The following is a 20,104-nucleotide window of genomic DNA, read 5'->3' as shown; positions in this document are numbered from 1 at the left end:
TTCTTTCCTCTCTCTCGTCTGGACCACCCTCTCTCTATGTGTATGTTATGATTGCGACCGTACTGGTTTGCTTCTTCGATTTGCATACGTAGATTTGTCTTCGCTACGTATGTAAATCGAGAAGCAGATTAAAAATTAAAACGTCTTATCAGTATCTGAGGTTATCTGACTCTAAGATATTTATGAGAAAAGGTCAGGACGATAATTCAGTGAGAATATCGTGTTTAGCGGGCTTGAATAGACTAACTGGAATAGGACTGAAGTGAAAGTGGTGCATGATACGGGAGAGTAGCCAACACCATCTTTCGCCAGAAAATCAGGAGACTGCGTAAACATCATGATGAGCTGCTCTGTTATCTCCAAGGTCATACTGACCTTATCAGATAATTGTCTAAAAAACCGGGAATTGGAAATGCGATGTTTTTTTGTTTTGTTTTTTTTTTTTTTAAAGCTCTAGATTGTGTTTTTCCACTGCCTCAACTCTATATATAATTTCCGACATCTTCTTAACGAAATCGTCTATCTCCACCGAACAAAATTCAACAGCCCTTTCCATGTCCGACACTTCATCAGCTACAGATGATAGTTTCTTGTCAATAGCCACACTCACCGAGCGCTCAATCAGCTTTACCAAATTTCCGGAAAAGTTTTCTTGCAAAGCAATATCCTTCAGTTCTTGAAAATCAGTCATGTCCGATAATACATCGACACTTTTTAGACAGCCCGTTTCACTGTTGCCACCACGACACAATACGCAGCGACAATGTTCTCGCTTTGCTCTCGCCCACTGACGTCACGTTTTTCCTCCGATACCGGCACATGCGTAATGTAAGATGCAAACGTTCACGCATTTAACGAAATCATTTTCATGTAGTACTTTGTTATTGTAGGAGGAACACAAGGTATCAGGCATATCGGAGCGATAAGATAAGCGATCGGCGCAGGGCAACTGGATTTAAACACAAGAAAGTGACACATCATCTGATCTTAACCCGAACTTGGTAGACACTTGATCTGCTTCCCTGAACCTCCCGTGGATCTGGAGTTTTATATTTTCTCAGAGTCAGTCGACCAATAAAAATGTGACCTTACTTTATTTATAACATTTTAAGTCGGGGATGAGAGAAGAATCTGGATGACGCACGTTAAAGGTCCTTACAATAAGTAGCTAGGGTCTTTTTCGTTTAAGGGCCAGCACAAAAGACCCTAGCTTGCCTATTCAAAACTCAGATCACGCGATGCTTGCCCGCTGCGCAGCGCTTTGCGCTGCTTGCTCTTTTAGAAAAAAAAATTAACTCGAGCTTGCAAAGTCCAAGCCCAGATCAACTCACCACGCTAAAACTCAGACAGAACTAACGCAGGTTACATTACAGGCAAAAAATAAGCGGCGCGCGTTTATCACTGATAAGATAAGACGAGTTTATGCTAGAAGTAGTACCTGGACTACTGCCCTACGAACTAATAACACAAAAAAAAAAAAAAAAAAAAAAAAAAAAAAAAAAAAAAAAAAAAAAACGATTAAATGCACTGTCAGTCAGGTATAGTATGTTTGTAAGGTGCTGGCCCTTAAACGAAAAAGACCCAGTAGCTATAGTGGGAAGGATTGATTCAATGTGAATGTTGAGTTTATCTGGAGTTCCCTTATGTCGAAACGATGTAGTGTTCATTTTGAGCTTCTTTGTCGCCAACATTTTTGGCTCTCCTCAGACGAACATGACTCCAGATCCCAGGAGTCAAGCTGTGACAGCGTCAAATTCCAGACGCTGCACTAAGAGGAAGGTTAACTGGAGTTTAACTCAACATTCGCATTGAATCAACCCTTCCCACCGTAGCTACGTTATGTGTAGAAAACTCGGTTGCTCCACCGTGTCTAAAAATCGTAGTCCACTAAACAAAATGTGCACCTGATACGACTATGAGAATATCTCTCCACCTCAATTGTACTATATTTTGTAGCTTAGGTGTCTCTGATGTGGAAACAATGCAAGGAGTTAATTTTGAGCTACTTCGTTGCCGACTTTTTGTGGATCTCTTCAGAAGAACACGACTCGAGATTCCAGTTACCTTCACCATTTATACCAAAAATACAACTATTCAGATCGTGATGGTAAACAAAGTTGCACCGAGTGTACTGCATAAAATGACCGGGTAAATTGTGTTCCAGGCTGTCAAGGAATGGGAGGCCGACAACCTGGGCCTCGACCTGGACGACCAGGACTATGGCATCACCAACTACGCCGTCGAAATCGACCTAGATGAGGAGGCGGGATACATGGAAAGGTTCTTCAAAGAGGTCAGTACTTTGCTAATCATACCAATGTCAATCGCTACACGTCTAGGTCAAACAGCATTGGGCAAAATCCTCGGATTATGTATAACCCTTCAGTTATCCTGTCTGGAAGAACAAACTCCTTATTGGCTGAGCGTTAGCAAAGTTTATCACTCGAGAGACAGGACAATTTTCATTTCTATCTGTTTATCCTCACTATATCTCGAAAACAAAATAACGTACAAACTTGAAATTTTGCATGAAGCTTCATTTGTATATGAGCAATACTCAATACTGGGTTAGATGCATGCCATTCAATGGGATTTGGCTGAGCGTTAGTGTAGGCTATATATTTACATAGTTCTTATTGGTTACCATAATGGCAACGAGAAAATATCAGAATAAACACGTGATTTGAACATAAGACATCTTTATTCATAGATTTAAACGTCTTGTATCCTTTAAATCAACCAAAGAACTGTCATCACACAGTAACGTATAAAGTAAATTGTGATGGTAAGAGAGGGGTGAGGGGGGGTTATAATATCGCGTCATTCATTGTTGAACGAAGGCAATCTAAAAGCATTCGCTACGGTGTTTTTCAGTTGCAGACTTCATTCAGCATTATCAACAGCTGGTCCTCTATTGCAATTATTTTGCTACACCACAATGTAATTATTCTGCTTTTACAAGGTTACAGGATTTTCTAAATTAATACACGAAACGTTGTTTTATATAGCCATTAAGTGTTTTTTCTTCATTAAATGTTCCAATATAAAATTTTAATGTGTCAAAAACTATTAAACTTTAGACGTTTGCGAACCCTTTCTATAGAGGACCTGACGTTGGCATTCTAACTTGTGCTGTAGATGATAAGACCAGCTTAAACAATCTACTAATATGTAGGAATAAATTTCTCACATACTCAGGCATTAAAGATGCCTAGCGTTATCAATTTTTAGTGGTGGATAGTAAGATAAGCAAAACATTAATTATATTTAGGACTAAGAGTGTATACTATGCAATGAAGGATTAATTATTAAAATTGCATTTATATTTGAAAACAGGGGGAAAATGCAATGGCAAACCAATGTATACACATTAATTCATGACTTACTATAGACATCTATTATATATATATATCTATATATATAAAAATGAATGTTTGTATGTTTGTCCTTTATGGAATCGTGAACTATTGGACCGATCATGATGAAAATTTGTACGTATATGTATTTTTCCACGGAGAAGGTTTATAAGCTATGCCCATCCCTTTCCCGATTCAGGATTCCGCCCCACTGGTTACAGAAATACCCATAAGAAATGCATTGCAGCAAACATATGTTAACGTCTTTTCAAATTTTTAATCAGCTGTTCTTTGTAAACATATATTACACTTATAGTTTTAAAGCATAGAGTAAGCTTAAGAGAAACGACAAATTTGTTTAAACTGTTTCTGCAATCACTGTTAAACATAGACTTTACTATCCAGATAATACAATTCAAATTTGACGTAAAAATTCACCTTTAACTGCAATATTTATTTAATACTAGCTGTTTCCCGCGGCTTCGCACGCTCTTTGTAAGCTTTGCCCGAGTATGAACATTTCTGGTTCAAGCGAATTATGTTTACAACACTGATGTAGATTTGGCCTTGTTGCCACGATCAGGAAAATCTGTCAAAAGTGTATGTTTTTATATTTGTATCCATACATGTACTTTATTATAAAGTGGTCTTCTATTCAAGTTTTAAGTTCAATAAATAATTTATTTTTAAGACAAATGTACACCATCTTAGCGCGTTCAAGTAGTTTTTGGCTACTTAATATACGTAACTGTGTCGTGATTGCAGTTTATAACTTGCAGGCGCTTTCAAAACTGTTTATGTTCGCAGCACTGCCTGGTGGCAAGTTACAACAGTGGGCATACAATATAAACCTTCTCCATGGAAGAATACATGTACATACAAATTCATAATGACGGTCAAATAGTTCACGATTCCATAAAGGACAAACACACAAACATTCATTTATTTATATAGATAAACCATGCTCATGCTTGATCAGAAGAGTAATGCAGATATCATAATTACTATCTTACGTTGGCTACAAATATAAAGAATGTTATAAAATCAACCTTAGTTGTTTTTTTTTGACAGAAGTATGGTTCTCAAAACTCCGTGTGTACATATTCTCTCGATCGAGACAACAAAGCAAGCTCAATCGTGGCATCGGAGATATAACTAATTTAATCTAAAATTTATTATAGTAAAAAAAAAAAAATTTACTAAGTAATATAAGGACTTCGGTTCTTAAGATTTGCGTGCGAAGCCGTGGGTAACAGCTAGATAGAGGCAGGAATATGGTACATACCTTCATAATACGCCCAAGAGGCTCACGATGGAACGACTATCAATTATCTCAGCAATGTTTAGAATGTGATAGAAAAAGAATAAGTGAATATAGTGTACTGTTTTCAACGGGAAATTGCGTGCGAAGCCGCGGGCAACTTTTGCAAAAAATTATTGAAATGCGCAGCAAAGCGCGCCGGGCCCTACTAGTATACATATAAAAATGAATGTTTGTGTGTTTGTCCTTTATGGAATCGTGAACTATGTGACCAATCGTTATGAAAATTTGAACGTATATGTATTTTCCCACGTAGAAGGTTTATATGATATGCCCATTGATGTAACTCACCACCAGGTGGCGCTGCAAAAGAAAAAAGTTTTCAAAGCGCCTGCACATTATAAACTGCAATTACGCGACAGTTACGTATATTAAACTGCCAAACACTATTTGAAGGCGATAAGTTGTGATGTATGTTTGTCTTTAAAATAAATTTATGGTCAACTTAAAGCTTGAATGTTAGACCACTTTATAATAAAGTTAATGTATGATTAAAACACACTTTCGACGGATTTCTTGATCGTTATATCAATGCAAACTCTACATCGGCGTTGGAAATATAATTCACTTGAACTAGAAATGCTCATACACGGGCAAAGATTACGAACAGCGTGCAAAGCCGCGGGAAACAGCTAGTATTAGATAACTATAGTGTCGAGACTAGAAATTATTAAAGTTTTCAAATGGTTATATTGGCTAAAAGATGGTTTGACGCTTGAAAACAATACTTTGAAAACTGACACAATTGTTATAATTAAAATTTAGTTCTTTAAAGAAGTATGCTATTGGTTTCAGTTGTACTGCATACTCGTGTTTACATAATTTCTCTTTATACTATTGACCCACGTAGTAGACATTTTCTTAAAAGTAAATTTGTTTTCAAAAATGGTTCCTAAGTGTGGTGACAATGATGGTTCCACCTAGATTAACCTATATTGCGCAATCTTGGCGTCTCTGATGTCGAAACGATGTAAACAGTTCACTTTGAGCTTCTTTGTTACCGGCATTTTGGGTATCTTTAGACTAACATGTCTCCAGATTCCAGGAGTCAAGTCTGTGACAGTGTCAGATTCCAGATGGGGCATTAAGAGGAAGGTGAACTGGAGTTAAACTCAAATTTCGCATTTAATCAACCCTTCCCACCGTAGCTACGTTATGTGTAGTGCATTAGTTTTTTTCATTTCAACATTTCTAAATCATTTTATCGAGCACTGGTTTTAAAGTGAGCTCTCCTTTCATGACAACCTGTACAGTAATATTCACAGCATACGCAGTAGCGGTTTCAAATCTTCACCCTAAAAAAATGTGTTCTCCATTATTTTGCCGATTTATAAAAATAGCATTTTAATTTTCTCCTGAACAAATGTGCACTATGAATCTATTTTTGATAACAAAACCTTGTGGCATTTTGAGATAAGATATGAAGATTTGAAAATAGTACAAGGAATTGATCCGATTTATTATCAACGTTGGAGATATGAAGGGATTTTTATCTTCCAAATTGATAACTGCTGTTCTGTTCTGTTATTGTTAAAAAGTTGTCTTTAACGATGTGTTTAGTTGAAAACTGTAAAGCTAAATGAATTTAAGTCAGACTTTGGCACTTTTGGAAAATGTGAGTCAGTGTTGTTTTTGTGGTGCCTACAAATTATTTTTGCCACTTTAACTTGTTTTTTTTTTGTAATTTTGTATTAATAAACTTTTGTTATCTCAGTTCTACCAACCAATGCAGACGGACTTCCGGCCATTTTAAGTGTAGTGTTTTATATTTTATGTAATGTGCTATATTCGAGTTCAAAAGAAAACCATTTTTCATTCATACACAAAGGGTGGTTTTAAGAAATTTACGTTTATTGAGGACATTCCAAACAAAACCATTATATATTTTATTTGTCTTGCTCTCCATACGGACTTATATCACGCGCCTAGAGTAGCTGATGTCAAATTTCACATTGTGAGGTCGCTTATTAAAGTTTTATATAAATTTTGAAATTTCCTATTCAGAGTTATAACTATTGACAATAGGTACAGTGTGACAGGATTATAAATGATCACAATCCTCTTACATATTCCACTTCAAGTACTTATGCATCTTCAGGATTTGTAACTGGGACGGTATATGGTGTACTTGAAATTTCAAGTACAATCGTGCTTATTTGTTATTTTAGCACCGTGTAAGCCCCTCTCCTCCCAAAAGTTTAGAGGGCCTATTTTAATTCTATATATTATATTGTTAAATTTAATCGACATATTTAAATTTAACTTGCCAAAGCTGTTTTCTTCTAATGTAATATGGAACGAATCTAATAATCGTTATACAATTTCAAGCCACTAAAAATTAAACAATCCGTGCCTTTAAGGGATTGTCCATTTAAAAAGGTGTAGTTTTATTTATTTAATTTGACATAAAATATTTATATGTAAAAATAATAAATCGGTTATTGGTAATTGAATCTTAATATTTGCAAAAACTCTCAATTACTCAAAAAATACAGAGTGTTTCAAACACGGCCTTCAGTTTCGATCAAATTTTTAACTTGCAGAACTTTTAATATATTGTGATTTATTATAGTATCCAAATGCAAGTGAAGCTATTCTATTGATGTATAGGTCTGAGTATCGTGTAGGACTAAAAAAAAAAAAAATAACTGAGAATAATAATAGGATGTTAGGAAATTTGCCATCGTTATACGTTGCAAAGTGTATAACACAACGTTTCGAGGATTGAAATCTACCCCCTTCTTCAGGTGGTAGGATAATTAGTACATAAAAAGAAATAATGCACTAATTATCCCATCACCTGAAGAAGAGGATAGATCTCAATCCTCGAAACGTTGTGTTATACATTTTGTAACTTAAACGATGTTAAATGTCCAAAATACTATTATCCGTTCAAACCTTTCATAGCCAATAACTAACAATGGAATGAATACTGTATCAATAAAAGTTTAATTTTTGCTTTTTCATGTAAGATACCTTTTTAATATAAGAGGATTATGCGTGAAATGTGTGGTAACACTACTTTACACTAATGTGTACGCGAGGTGTGGGTGAAGTGTGTGACTCAGCTGACAACTTGTACTCTGTAGTTATCAGTAAGGTAGTCTCTGTCACGTGACACGTCTCCGCGCATGCGCACACGTCTGCGGTATTAACAACACAAGAGGGTTTCCACTCTAATTGTTTAAGAAAAGGTGGGCGGTATTATTGAGAGTGTTCGTGCTCCTGTAAAGGCTTCTGAAGGTCGATTTGTGCTAACGAGATGTGAACTATTTATCTCAAAACTTGCTGGACGTGTTGCTTTGCACATACATGAAACCTTTAATATATAGCTATATCTTTTCTTAAGATCTGTCAGTCACAATCACCATGGTAAGTCACAACACCATGGTGTAACAGATTTCGCTGACATTGCATGCAAAATTTCAAATATACAGGGTGTAACAAAAAGGTTGCGTTGGCTATGCATTTTCCGATTTCCTGTGTGATTATAAGCTAAAAATGAAGAATAACTTTAAAAAATTTCCACTTCATTTAGCCGCTAGCCTCCATTTTGTATTTAATTGTTATCTCTAAAACTAGCAAAGCTAAAGAAACCAAATTTAGCACACAGATGTGAATAGTTAAGAGGAAAATAAAAAAAAATAATTGTGTTATTTACTTTAATATTAACAAAAGGGCGTCTGTTGAACATTTGTAAATTCTAATATCAAAAAAACCAGTATAGTTATGAAAATTATACGTGACAACATCTATTTGGAGAATTTCATTGAAATTCCAACGGTACTAGTTTCAACGGAATCCGTCAAGGCATAAGCGAGCACGACCACTTTAAAGGTACGCTTGCACAAGCTGTGAGCAGCAAACATTTTGTCTTTTGATGGGTATCAGTTGTTTTAAAAATTTAAAGAATACCAAATATTTTGCAATTTTTATAACAATTCCAACGGTATTCTTTTCATCGAAATCTATCAACGCATAAGCGAGCACGATCACTTTAAAGATACGGGAGCATCAAATAAGTGATCTCTGTATAGCTCATTTCATTATCTAAATGTCCTGTAGACAAGTTAGTACTGTAGAAAATAAATTTCACATACCAAGGTAGACAAAATAGAAAATGTTTCAGCATTCAGTGCGATAAACTTCAAATCCGCTGAGCCAAATTCCGTAGTTGGTCATGCACCACAATAGAACTCTTTCTTGTCTATGTAGAAATGAAGTTTCATATAAAGTCTACAAATTAAATATTTTTCGCTACATCTCTCCACACACATTCACATTTTCATTAATTAATTGGGTTTCATAGAACTGTTTAAATAATAAATGTCTAGGCACTGTCACCAAAATATGATTTTGTATTAGTTGGAGTAGGTGTTAAAAAGTCACATGGTAAAATTTGTTTTCACTGTACTCAGTTTGTTTACAAATTATTTTTTCTGATATTCCCTCGTTGTAATCATGGTTACCCATAAGTAAAGTATTCACTAAAGCTCAACCACATCCCATGGAGTGACATGCACAATTGAAGTATTGCAAGAAATGAAGGTCAAGCACAATTTAGTCTGTAGCTTTAGTTCGTTTTCGAGATACCGGGCAGACAGACAAAAACCAGCCTGGCGGAAATGGTTTCCCAGTCCTTCGGCTGTCAGGCTTCGTTAATGCTGAGCCAATAAAGAGAAATTATGCATAGTCCGTGTCGTTTTTATGCATAAGTTTTATGCAATTGTTATCCTTTATATGAGAACTACATTCACATATATGAGATTTGAGTGCTTTTACACGTCGATTATTACGATCTTCTAAGAAAATACAAAGTATACTTTAAGAAGAACCGTTTTAAGAAGGAACAGACTGTCAATTGAGGGCATCCAGGACACCATGTCGATCCAGGATCAAGCACTCTATTGGCTTTACCGAAGTCGGTCAATGAGAAGGAAAGCCGTGCCGAGTTACTGCAGCCCCTGGGCAAACTAGAGTATTTACTGTTTTCGCTTACATTAAAATATATAAAAAAATGTAAAACTATTTGTTAAGTGTTTCTGTATATATGAAAAATATGAAGTATTTGCTAACCTCTCAATACAATTTGTACACAAATATATTCATCAGTTTTATTGCATCAGATAATGTACAAGCAATGAAGCTAAAAATTTGATATTTTTGACCTAATTCTTGCCAGAACATAGTAAACCTTTTGTTCGACGCATTTACAGGCTTTTAGGGTATTTTTCTTGAAGTTGTTTATAAGCTATGGGAATATACAACTTTATTTTTTAAGAATACGTGTGGGACATCTATCGTAAAAAGGGACAGTACCGTTTCAAAAAATATATGAAATTTTCAAAATGAGGGTGGAATTTCGCTGCACCCTTCTCCAGGATCTTTGCCCCCTCAGGTGTACAGCCCTGGGCACGACACGGCCCAACGCTTCACTAGGTAACAATCAGTTGCACAACGCTACAGCTGCCACTGGGTTTACTTCACTGTTCCTTCTCGTCTTGCGACATTTGCTACGTTTGGGCAAAAAAACTACAAAAGTCCAGATCCGGTGGAAGGTTTGGCTTTAAATGAAGCCAGTTCCTAAACAAGCACCGCAATAAGCTCACCCAGACTGACTAGAACAATATCGAGGACCACTTTGCCAGGATGAGGGACCTAGCATTGCACCCCCTCCAGGAAAATCTCTCAAAGTAGATTCTTAGGGAGACTGACACTGCCTCAGATAATGGTATCGATAAGGAGCTCATAGTCTGAAAGATGCAGTGAAGAAAATTACCAAAGAAGCCAAGATCTGTATTTTGGAGTGAGGCCAAGCTATACTGTTAAGGCAGTTATCGTGGAGCCTACAAAAGATCAAACCGCTTAAACCTCCATTAAGACCACAGTGGTGCAAAAGACTGTAGCTATGGCCTTAAAAATCACACGGATCTTTTGTAATGACGGAGTGCTGGAGGTCGAGAATCCAGAGCAGCTGCAGAATTCGAGGTTTCCAAAGAACTGGCATCCATATTAAACATCAAGAATCCGAAGGAAACAAATACCAAAAGTACTGGTCTATGGCGTTCCGAAGGGCTCGAATGAAAGAGCTTTGATCAGTACAATGAACAGCAGCAGTATTGCATGCTGGGAAACTTTCGACAGAGTCTTTGCGATATTGGAACATCTCGCGAAGAAAAATCATCAAAAGGGGTAGAAGCAGAGACTGGGCTGATCCCAGTAATTCAAAGTCAAATTGTAGACAAACTTACCACCTGTTGTCGGAAACTGGAAGATATCATCGAACTGCCTACATATCAAACGATGAAAAAGTACACATAAGTAATTTTCTGTTGTTTCTTATCAGACCACAAGTCTACAATATACTGTTGTTGCAGGTCAAACAATCCCGCGATTGGATTAACACGATAGTCCTGAACGTCGCGGAGATCAGAAACCTGCACGGCAACCTGCTTTCTTCTCCTCGACCAGATGAGAGTGAGTAGTTTTATTTCTAATACTATTTAATTATTAGATAATATATTTTGCTGTTAAATTCTGAATTGAAAAAGAATAGTTATTCTTATCTGATATAGCATGTCTTTGGTTAAGTTAGTGGTTCTGAAATGGACCCTGAAGATTATTCCAACTTATGGCTACACGTACTGTTTCCTGATTTGGACTTTACGTACTGGAAAAGTAATGAGTGGGTAATGAAATTATAGTCCAATTGTTTTATATTAATGTTATTCGGCGGACTTTTTTTGTTCTCTTAGGATAAGAAGCTTATAAATTGTACTTAGTCCTGTTAAAACCTTAGCACTGCTTCCGGAATGACAGGATATTCAGGATGGGTAAGGTTAGGGAGTAGGGGCCGCCTCCTATCGAGATCCATGAGGAAGAATTAGGGCACTAATCTCAAAAGTCATGTCCCCCGGAAGAAGGGGAGGCCAACTCAGAACCTGACTCTCCAGTCAAAGCAGGCAGGGGTGGCACACCCTTGTTGAGGTTGGCAAGAACCTTTAACATTTAGGAAACAAACCCCACCAACTCCAACAGTCATCTCCCGTAGTAGACTAGACCTATCGAATTACCCTTGCACCTCAGAATCTCAACATTTACAGTTATTGATGTGCTGCTCCTGGACATCCATATAGGGTTGCCCAGATTTAAGTAACACATCGGTTTTTGCTATGCCCAGTGGTAGGTTCAACTGGAAGGTATAAATCAGCCATAAGTGATCCCTGCTGGGTAAACTTCGGCGAACGTGAAACTAATTGTCAATTTAAGATGGGCATTTACTGAATTTGGGAATTCCTATGCAGTAGCCTACATTTACTGCTCTAGGCAATTAATATTTCCACATTTGCCCGTTTACATTATCAATTAATTTAATGACAGGCATTCCTTTTCCATCATCATAACGGAATTTTTTTCTAGACAACGTGAAAAAGAAACTAAAGCTATTAAAGTACACCCGAGTGGGATGTCGTTGGAGGTTAAGTGGTTGCCTTTCTTTTAGAGCTCCGACTACAGTATTTCTACCTTGACATTTAAGCAGCGTTGGCTGCAAAACAAAGGTGTAATGCTGCAAACTCAGCGGCGGACAGGATTTATTAATGAGGGTGATAGAGATAGAAGTCGAGACATGGAAATAGAAATTAGGGATTAAAAAAGGAGTGTCTTGCACCCCATTGTTAACGAGCAGTGCATTCTCAGAGGACGGGATGAGTATCTTTTTCAGGATGCCTTCAGTTTAATACTTACAGAAATGTGAATAATAGAGAAGTCAATTTATTTTACAATACATCAGAAACCTTTAGTATCACCAGGAGGGTACCAATGTTTCTTTTCGATGAGAAAGGAGGGCAGTCAGGGTTATTAGATTTTGGGGGTTTAATGTAATCCTTACAAATATGAATGGTAGAGATGTTACTCATAATACGACAAAACGTCAAAACCTGTAGTGTCACCATGGAGGTGCCCACTATTTTTTTCGATGAGGTAGGGGGGGTATAAGTATGTATAAATGTGTGTCTTTTTATAATTATGGATAGTTTTAGTTTTGTCTGACTGAAAATACTATTAAGGTAACGCAGACATTTGGGATAAGGGATTGGCCTGCTCTATACATGCCCCTAAATATGCCTACTTGTTTTTGGCATCTTCTGTTATAGTGGAAATACATCGAGTTATAATATTCAAAACACTCAGAACTCACAAATGTTATGACCGTTTTTAATATTCACAAGTCATCTGATGCAGAACTGTGTGAATGTTGCAGCAATGAAAGCAGAGCTAGATGTGCGCACAGACACGATCAAGCAGCTGGCCAAACGCGTCAACTCTAACCTGAAATGTGAGTAGTTTACTATTATTATATTAAAAATTAACTGAATTTTGAGTGGTTCTTCGCTGTTATGATCAATTGCCTGTTTTCCGCGGTACTAATTATTTTCGTAAAAATTAACTATTCATAATATAAACCACTACAGATAAACCGCTCGCAAAGGAACCTGCGCAGAAGCAAGTATCTGAGCAGCGACGCGCAGGAGGGCCCCTCCAGTGGTGGGGGTTGAGACAAGCATCTCCTCGTCTCTGTTTTATCAGCTGTGTGGATCGTGTCTCACTCGGGCCATTTTGATTACACTGCAGCTACTTACGTATTCTATTACTATATTGTATTTCTGTGTGTAGGTTTATAAAAGTGTAACATACTAATTGAACTGACTAATGTAGCCATAGGCGTATCCAGGAAGTTTGCGTTTTGGTGTGAGTTTAGCCGCTGTGGCAGTGGCCAGGTCAGGGGATAGAGCAAGCGGGCGAGTGCCGAGCAGTGGTGGGGATACTGGGAGAGGGCGGCATTACAGCGGCGGAGGGGTATTTACCCCACCCTGCGTGAACTAAAATCGCCCAATGTCTTTTTGTAAGCGGTTTATCTAAAGCTATCTCTTCCTACGATTGTAGAGTTTAGCTACATTTCACTTTCTGCTTAATGCAGCATCTGAAATCTGACGCTGTTACAAACTCGACCCCCTTTGAATCTGCCCTGGAGTTAACGTCCGTCTGAATAAATCCAAAACAGTTGGAGACGAAATTCTCAAAACGAACTCTACTTTCGACAACCGAGTGGATGAAGAGGTATTTTGATTGTCTCATCAGGCACAAAACTGTATGAACACAATAAAGCTGGACTCGATATTCGTATTGAAACAGCCCTTCACTATGGTTATGTAATGTGTAATCTGTACGTACACATCCAAATAAAAATTTCCTTAGGGTATTCAAAAAGGGAGGGTTATTTTTACTATTTCCTTAATCTTTCTAAATTTTTTTCAGATATCGGCACCGAAGTCCGGCGAGGTTAAGTGGTAGAGGGGACTTTACTCGCATCTAATAAAAGAATTTTTTATTTAATTTCGTTTCACCGTTCATCACTGTTGGGAAATGGTAACTTTCCAACCGCTACTTTGGGTCTGAAGTGCTTATTTCTAAAATCGGACATACTCAAACACAGTTTCAAAATCAAACATGCAATATAACTCGACAATACTAAGTAGCCTCCTCGAAAAATCCGCTACTCTTATTCAAGGATAATAAGAAACCCCTTTGCAATAATCAAAACGGAATATAACCTGACGAGACAATGAGAATAACTCTTCTAGATTACACTGTATTTCGTAGTCTAGGTGTCTCTGACGTCAAAATGATGTAAAGGGTTCATTTTGATCTTCTTCGTCGCAGACTTAGATTTTGGATCTTATGAGTCAAGTCTGGGACTGCGTCAGATTCGACACGCTGCACCAGAGAAAGTAAACTGGAATTAAACCCAACATTGACACTTTGACAAAGAAGACAGCGTCAAACTGTCGAAAAGCTGGCAGTCTGCGATAAAGACGTCAAATTGATTGCTGTTGGTTGGCTACGATAAGGGACGTAGCCAGCGAGGTGGTCCAAGAGATCCAGAACTTCCTCCCCCACAAATTTTCAATTAAAAAAAAAATACTTTTTTATAAAACGATTATTATCATTATTTAAATAATTGAGTATTACTGACATATACTGCTGAAAGATCGTTCTCAACAAAGAAACGGGTCAAGAACTTTTTAATGTACAAAATACCAGTTGTCTGAATCCCCCCTCCGAAATCTTTTCCTGGCTACGTTCTTGGCTAAGATTAAAGCTCCGTCTACTTTCAAGTCATCTTTACAGACGGATGTATATTATTGGCAGTTTCAGTTTGTATTGGTAAAAAATGGCTCTTTACAACGGAGGGGAAATATTCTGCGAATAGATTGTACTAGGAATGTTTCGACAGGACGTGAATCGGAAAGCTTGATATTAGTAGTGACACCGGCCATTAAGTCTAAGAACTAAGATTAAATTAAACAGTGCCAAAATATCGAGCAATCATTTTCCTTTCACATACTTCTAGTTTTGTATTTTGCCACCAAATACTTTTTGGAAAGTTAGATATTTTCATGTCTGGCTTCCTCGGTTTCGGATCTAAACGGTTTATTTAAAGTATACATTAAATCTTTCTTTTTTATTAAGAAATAGTTCCTGCCATTTTACATGATTTAATAGCCTACATGTGGGGATAATCTAATTCAAATTCTTAAAATCCCTATCAGATCTTGACTCAATATTTGAATCGGAAATAGTGATTTTAAAGCGTTCAGAGTTGTGATTGTAGGTTCGATCGCCCAACTCGTACGGTTTGAATTGGATTTTTGTAAGTAGGCCTAAAATATAAAATACAATTTTTTAAAACAGAAGTTTTTAAAGAAATGTGATTTATACTATTTGGTTAAGCATCTAATGAGCTATAAAAATTAACATTTTATGAAAATTGTTACAGAGGGTTTCTGAAAACTTAAGTTAATACTAAGATGCTTTTTATATAAAAAATGAAATATATAAAAATGCAACACAGTAGGGACATATACGGCCGCTGGTAGACTGCTGGGCCTGGCAATTACGGCACAGTAGGGTGAAAGATCGAGTTGATGTCGGCCAGTCATTAGAAATACGATATCACCCAAACAAGTATTATTAGTTGTACAATACTGATGGTAATACAACTCTAATGGTTGAACTATTTATAATCTTGTATTTGTTTTACAATGTAGAAACTCAATCATCTCAAAACGTTACAGGATTAAACACTTGTTAAGAATGTAGCCTACAGTGGTCTCTATTTCTAAAAACAAGACCTTGGTTTGGTAGCATCGATGTAAAAATAATGTTTAAGAACATATTTACTTATAATGACACGACGTAACTGTTTACTTCCCAAATCTTTGTGAGATCACTATCTTGGAACCTAGCGGGATATTGAAACCCATGAAAGAACAAACATTTTTGTAAATGAAACGAGAATTTGAGAGCACCACCATGTTCTCTACGATGCCTACATGGCTGGAATGTAACTTTCCAACTTCCTAGCTTTAAGTGGCCGCCATTTTGAAACCATGATAGATATAGTAAATAGTAAAATGTGCACTTGTAGGCTACACCTTGCTTAACGTTACTCAAACTAAAAAACGTTATTTTTTGTATGCTATAATAGTTAAATAGAAATGCAAAATTTCGAACGGTCGTCATCTTGAAACTTACTATCGCTTGATGCTGCATGGCTAATAAGGCTTGAACGTGTTCAAGGCGTATGTACTATATGTATTTCTGTGACAAGTTCAGTTTGATATTATGGTAAATAATTTTGATGTTTACTCCTATTTTTTTAATATTGTTTGTTCTAAATTGGCTAACGAATTATTCCAAATCCATATAGCCTATGTAAACATTTTTGCCCTATGGATGATTTTGAGTTTGAAGTTTGGTTTTGACGATGGAAGGATTATGAAGGAAACATGATTTTCTGGACATTTGCCATCGTTCACAAGTGTTACTGATATTTTGAACCACTGAACGAGGGCAAATGTCCGGAAAAATCCTGCTTCCTTCGTGATTTTAGGGTCTGGGAACCATGATCGATGATTCCGTTAAAGGGCGATTACAATTAGTACGCACATTTATATAATTTTCACCTAATAAACTTTTAGTCTAAACTTGCATTGTGAATAAAGTTTAGGAAACCGTACTTAAATATCTGCACTATCTAAGTTACTCTATGGTAGTTATTAATTAGTAAAGATGGCTCTACGCCTACGTGTGTTTATACTGACTCCTTCCTTGAACTTCAAAAAGTTCAGAAAGAAACAAATGGTCCAGCTGTTATTCCATTGTGACATGGAAGTGATACTGTACATAAAGCGTTGACATAGCCTAAATTTGAAGACTTTACACCTGATCTGTAACTTAATTTAAATCAAATTAAAAATTTTAGAAATTGTACATGCTTTGATAAACGTTTAATTAATTAAATGACATCAACATATTTTTAATAAATGAAAAAATGAGCCAACAATGGGGCAGATACAAAACCCTTGCAACACAATCCACCATAATAGTGGTATTCTCGTTTGTGTATCCGCCAGATGGTTTGCCAACGATGGAATGACGGATTCTCCTGGCGTCTCTCGTTGATTTATCGCGACCAACAGCGGGTAGAATCTCAACCGTAACCTGATATTGTACAGTGGGTGTCAGAATCATCTCACTTCATCAACAGATCTCAGATTTATACAGTGCCGGGACATTACTTTTGAAATTGGTAATACACTTAATTTTGGTGGGAAATTTAGGTTCCGTAAATGAATACTAGTAACGACGTAGGTTTAATTGTTTCGTTGCCTTTTCTTTTTTGACAGTTAACTGCTTGATGTATGATAGTCGTGAGGTCCTAAAACACCAATGCAGGGTTTTACCCGTAGCGATGCTCTAGCCTAATTTTCTAATAGTTGAACGTAGAATCCATGGTAAATTGTGGAATATTACTATTCTCTCTGTTGATAATGGTGAAGAGAATCGAAATCTTGCTTTGTACCAAATGGACGAAACACGTGGGGTTGGATACCGCTGAGGTCATAGTAATGAATACTCGATTTGCAAAGTTTACTTATATGTTTAACTGTGGCGAATAAACATAAAAGTACCGCTTCTAGATGTTAAAAATAAAATATTGTATTGCCACGTTGTTGCCAAATGAGATGATAATGAACTAAATGTTATAATGGGGATAGTCCTAATGGTTCCAATGTTCTATGGGAATTTTGCATACGAACTTAATAATTATTAAAACTTTAAAATCGACTTCCATTCGCGTTGATGTTGACTCACAAGCGCGGGCGTTAGCATCTTGGTTCGACATTGCAGCTGTAGTCGGAAAAAGTGAATATTAGTAGACTAGAAGTTATAATCATGGTTAACATCAAACTCAGAGACTCGAAATTAAAATCAGAGATTCGAAGTTGAACTCGCCTAAAACAAAATCACGACGGTATTAGCCATTTATCGAGACAACTTAAGATTCATGACAACGTGGTCTCGTCAGAAGGACATCACCACACAGTTATCGATATTAATCTGTCAAATAAAACATCAACCAAAATAAGTTACTTTACTTTATATTACATTCAAAATTAGATGTTTCGCATGAAAGGGCTAATTTATAATACAAAAATATAAATTTTACTTATGGACAAGGCGCGCGAGATGTTGCTCGGCAGTAGGAACGGCAGCTTAGCTACTAAGTTCACGAGAGAAAAAAAATTAATACGCGTGCCAATTAGGTTATTAATCCGCCAAGAATTTAGTTCCAAGAACATCGGATGTAACTTGTATTAACCAGTAACGAGTAACAGGGTTGCCAAAATATGTATTACATAATACAACTAAATAAACGGTACAGCTTTTGTACATTGTTCTTTACATGTATAAATGAACATTCTTTTCACTTTTACACGAGCATTCGCTCATAGAGTTGTGGAAAACGTTTTTTTACGGATTTTCAAATTGAAACATTTTCTCAGTCACAGTATATTAAGGAAGAGAAGAAGGTTGGTCATATGCAAAAGACATTTTTCCCTAGAAAAATCAGTATCACAAGCAAGTATGGACTACAAGAAGAAGATAACGGCCACTTATCTTTACAACCGTACCCTAGATAGATAAACTCCAATAAACAATCTAGACGTACAAGAAATCAATTCTGAGATGTTAGCCTAGTATTTTTGTTATTACTACCCTGTAAACAAATGGGGTATTTTCTAATATGTTCCCGCATTCACAAAGATCGTAATTAAAGCGGTTAATTCATTGTCAATTGAAAAGCGGGAAATCCTGAAACTCTGGTTGGTCCGACGAATCACAAGTTTGGCCACCTCCTACCTATATAAGGTGCGTTTTCCACTCGTCTTATCTTATCAGTGATAAACGCGCGCCGCTTGATCTGGGCTTGGACTTTGCAAGCTCGAGTTAATCTTTTTCTAAAAGAGCAAGCAGCGCGAAGCGCTGCGCAACGGGCAAGCATCGCGTGATCTAACCCATTCTGAAAATTTTGTTGATCCTACAACAGGAGCACTATCACAGAGAATCGAATCGCTCTGGGCGTCGGCAAAACGGCGTAATAGGAACGAATGCGGTACAAGTCGCAACTTGCTAGACTCATACTTGTGTGAGTTTCTTTGGAAACATCGCCACCAAAACACAGATTTGTTCGAACAAATCCTGGAGGATATTAAAGCGTTCTGGCCATCAGAATAGTATATTATTTTAAACATTTTTCATTACTAATTTGTGTTTTTTCGTACAAATTAATAAACTCGTTTTTCAATTGTTTTTGCAAATTATTGTCAAAAACCTAGCTTAACCTAACCTCAATTACCTTTAGAAATTACATTTGTAGCTCTAGTAACGTAATCTAACTTATAGAAATTAAAATATAGAATGCGGGGACATACTAGAAAAGACCCAACAAATGTTATCTAGTAGACGTTTTTATGAATTCCATATCCGGTAACTTTCTAATATTCTCTTTGATACAAATATTAACACACATATTGACAATGTAGCCTGTGATAACGCTACAATAATACTTGGTGGTGAATAGAAAATACAGTGGAATAGTAATAGACAGGATAGTAATACTCGCATTTTGTACTTGTATTGTGTGTGGAAAATCACCATTGGTTTTGTTTAGTCAAGTATACTGTAGCCATAAACGACTAATTATAAACTTGTAACAGCCATCCGTAGTTAAATACAATTTAAATACCTTAATTAAGGTTTTACCTAATGGCTATCTGAATTTGAATAGTAAATTACTAATCACTAATTAGTAATTACTGATAAGTAATTTATTGTGTAATCACTTAGAGTATTACTGAGACATTCCATATAGGCAAAATTAATACTACTTATAAATTTAAATACAACAAAACCTATGGCTTGAATGAACTGAAAAAGATAGCAACAATTCGTTAGATGTTTGAATAATCAGTAACTTACAGGGATGAAGTCGGATGTTACTATGGGCCAGTGACGT

The 20,104-nt window shown here is 36.5% G+C and overlaps 1 protein-coding gene across 2 annotated transcripts in view; it reads left to right on the top strand.

Annotated features, from left to right (window-relative positions):
• The window catches only part of LOC124367915 (syntaxin-like), a 68,015-nt gene that overhangs the window by 36,634 nt on the left and 11,277 nt on the right, over positions 1 to 20,104 (top strand). For both annotated transcript variants that reach the window (XM_046825120.1, XM_046825119.1), the window contains exons 2-4: positions 2,165 to 2,293; positions 11,055 to 11,154; positions 12,941 to 13,015. In XM_046825120.1, the coding sequence (XP_046681076.1) occupies positions 2,165 to 2,293; positions 11,055 to 11,154; positions 12,941 to 13,015 (304 nt within the window). The remainder of the gene's footprint in view (positions 1 to 2,164; positions 2,294 to 11,054; positions 11,155 to 12,940; positions 13,016 to 20,104) is intronic.

Source organism: Homalodisca vitripennis, chromosome 8 (genome assembly GCF_021130785.1).
Source record: "Homalodisca vitripennis isolate AUS2020 chromosome 8, UT_GWSS_2.1, whole genome shotgun sequence".
In the NCBI taxonomy this organism is placed as follows: Eukaryota; Metazoa; Arthropoda; class Insecta; order Hemiptera; family Cicadellidae; genus Homalodisca; species Homalodisca vitripennis.
The sequence above is the reverse complement of the archived record's forward strand: the minus strand, read 5'-3'. Positions and strand labels throughout refer to the sequence as shown.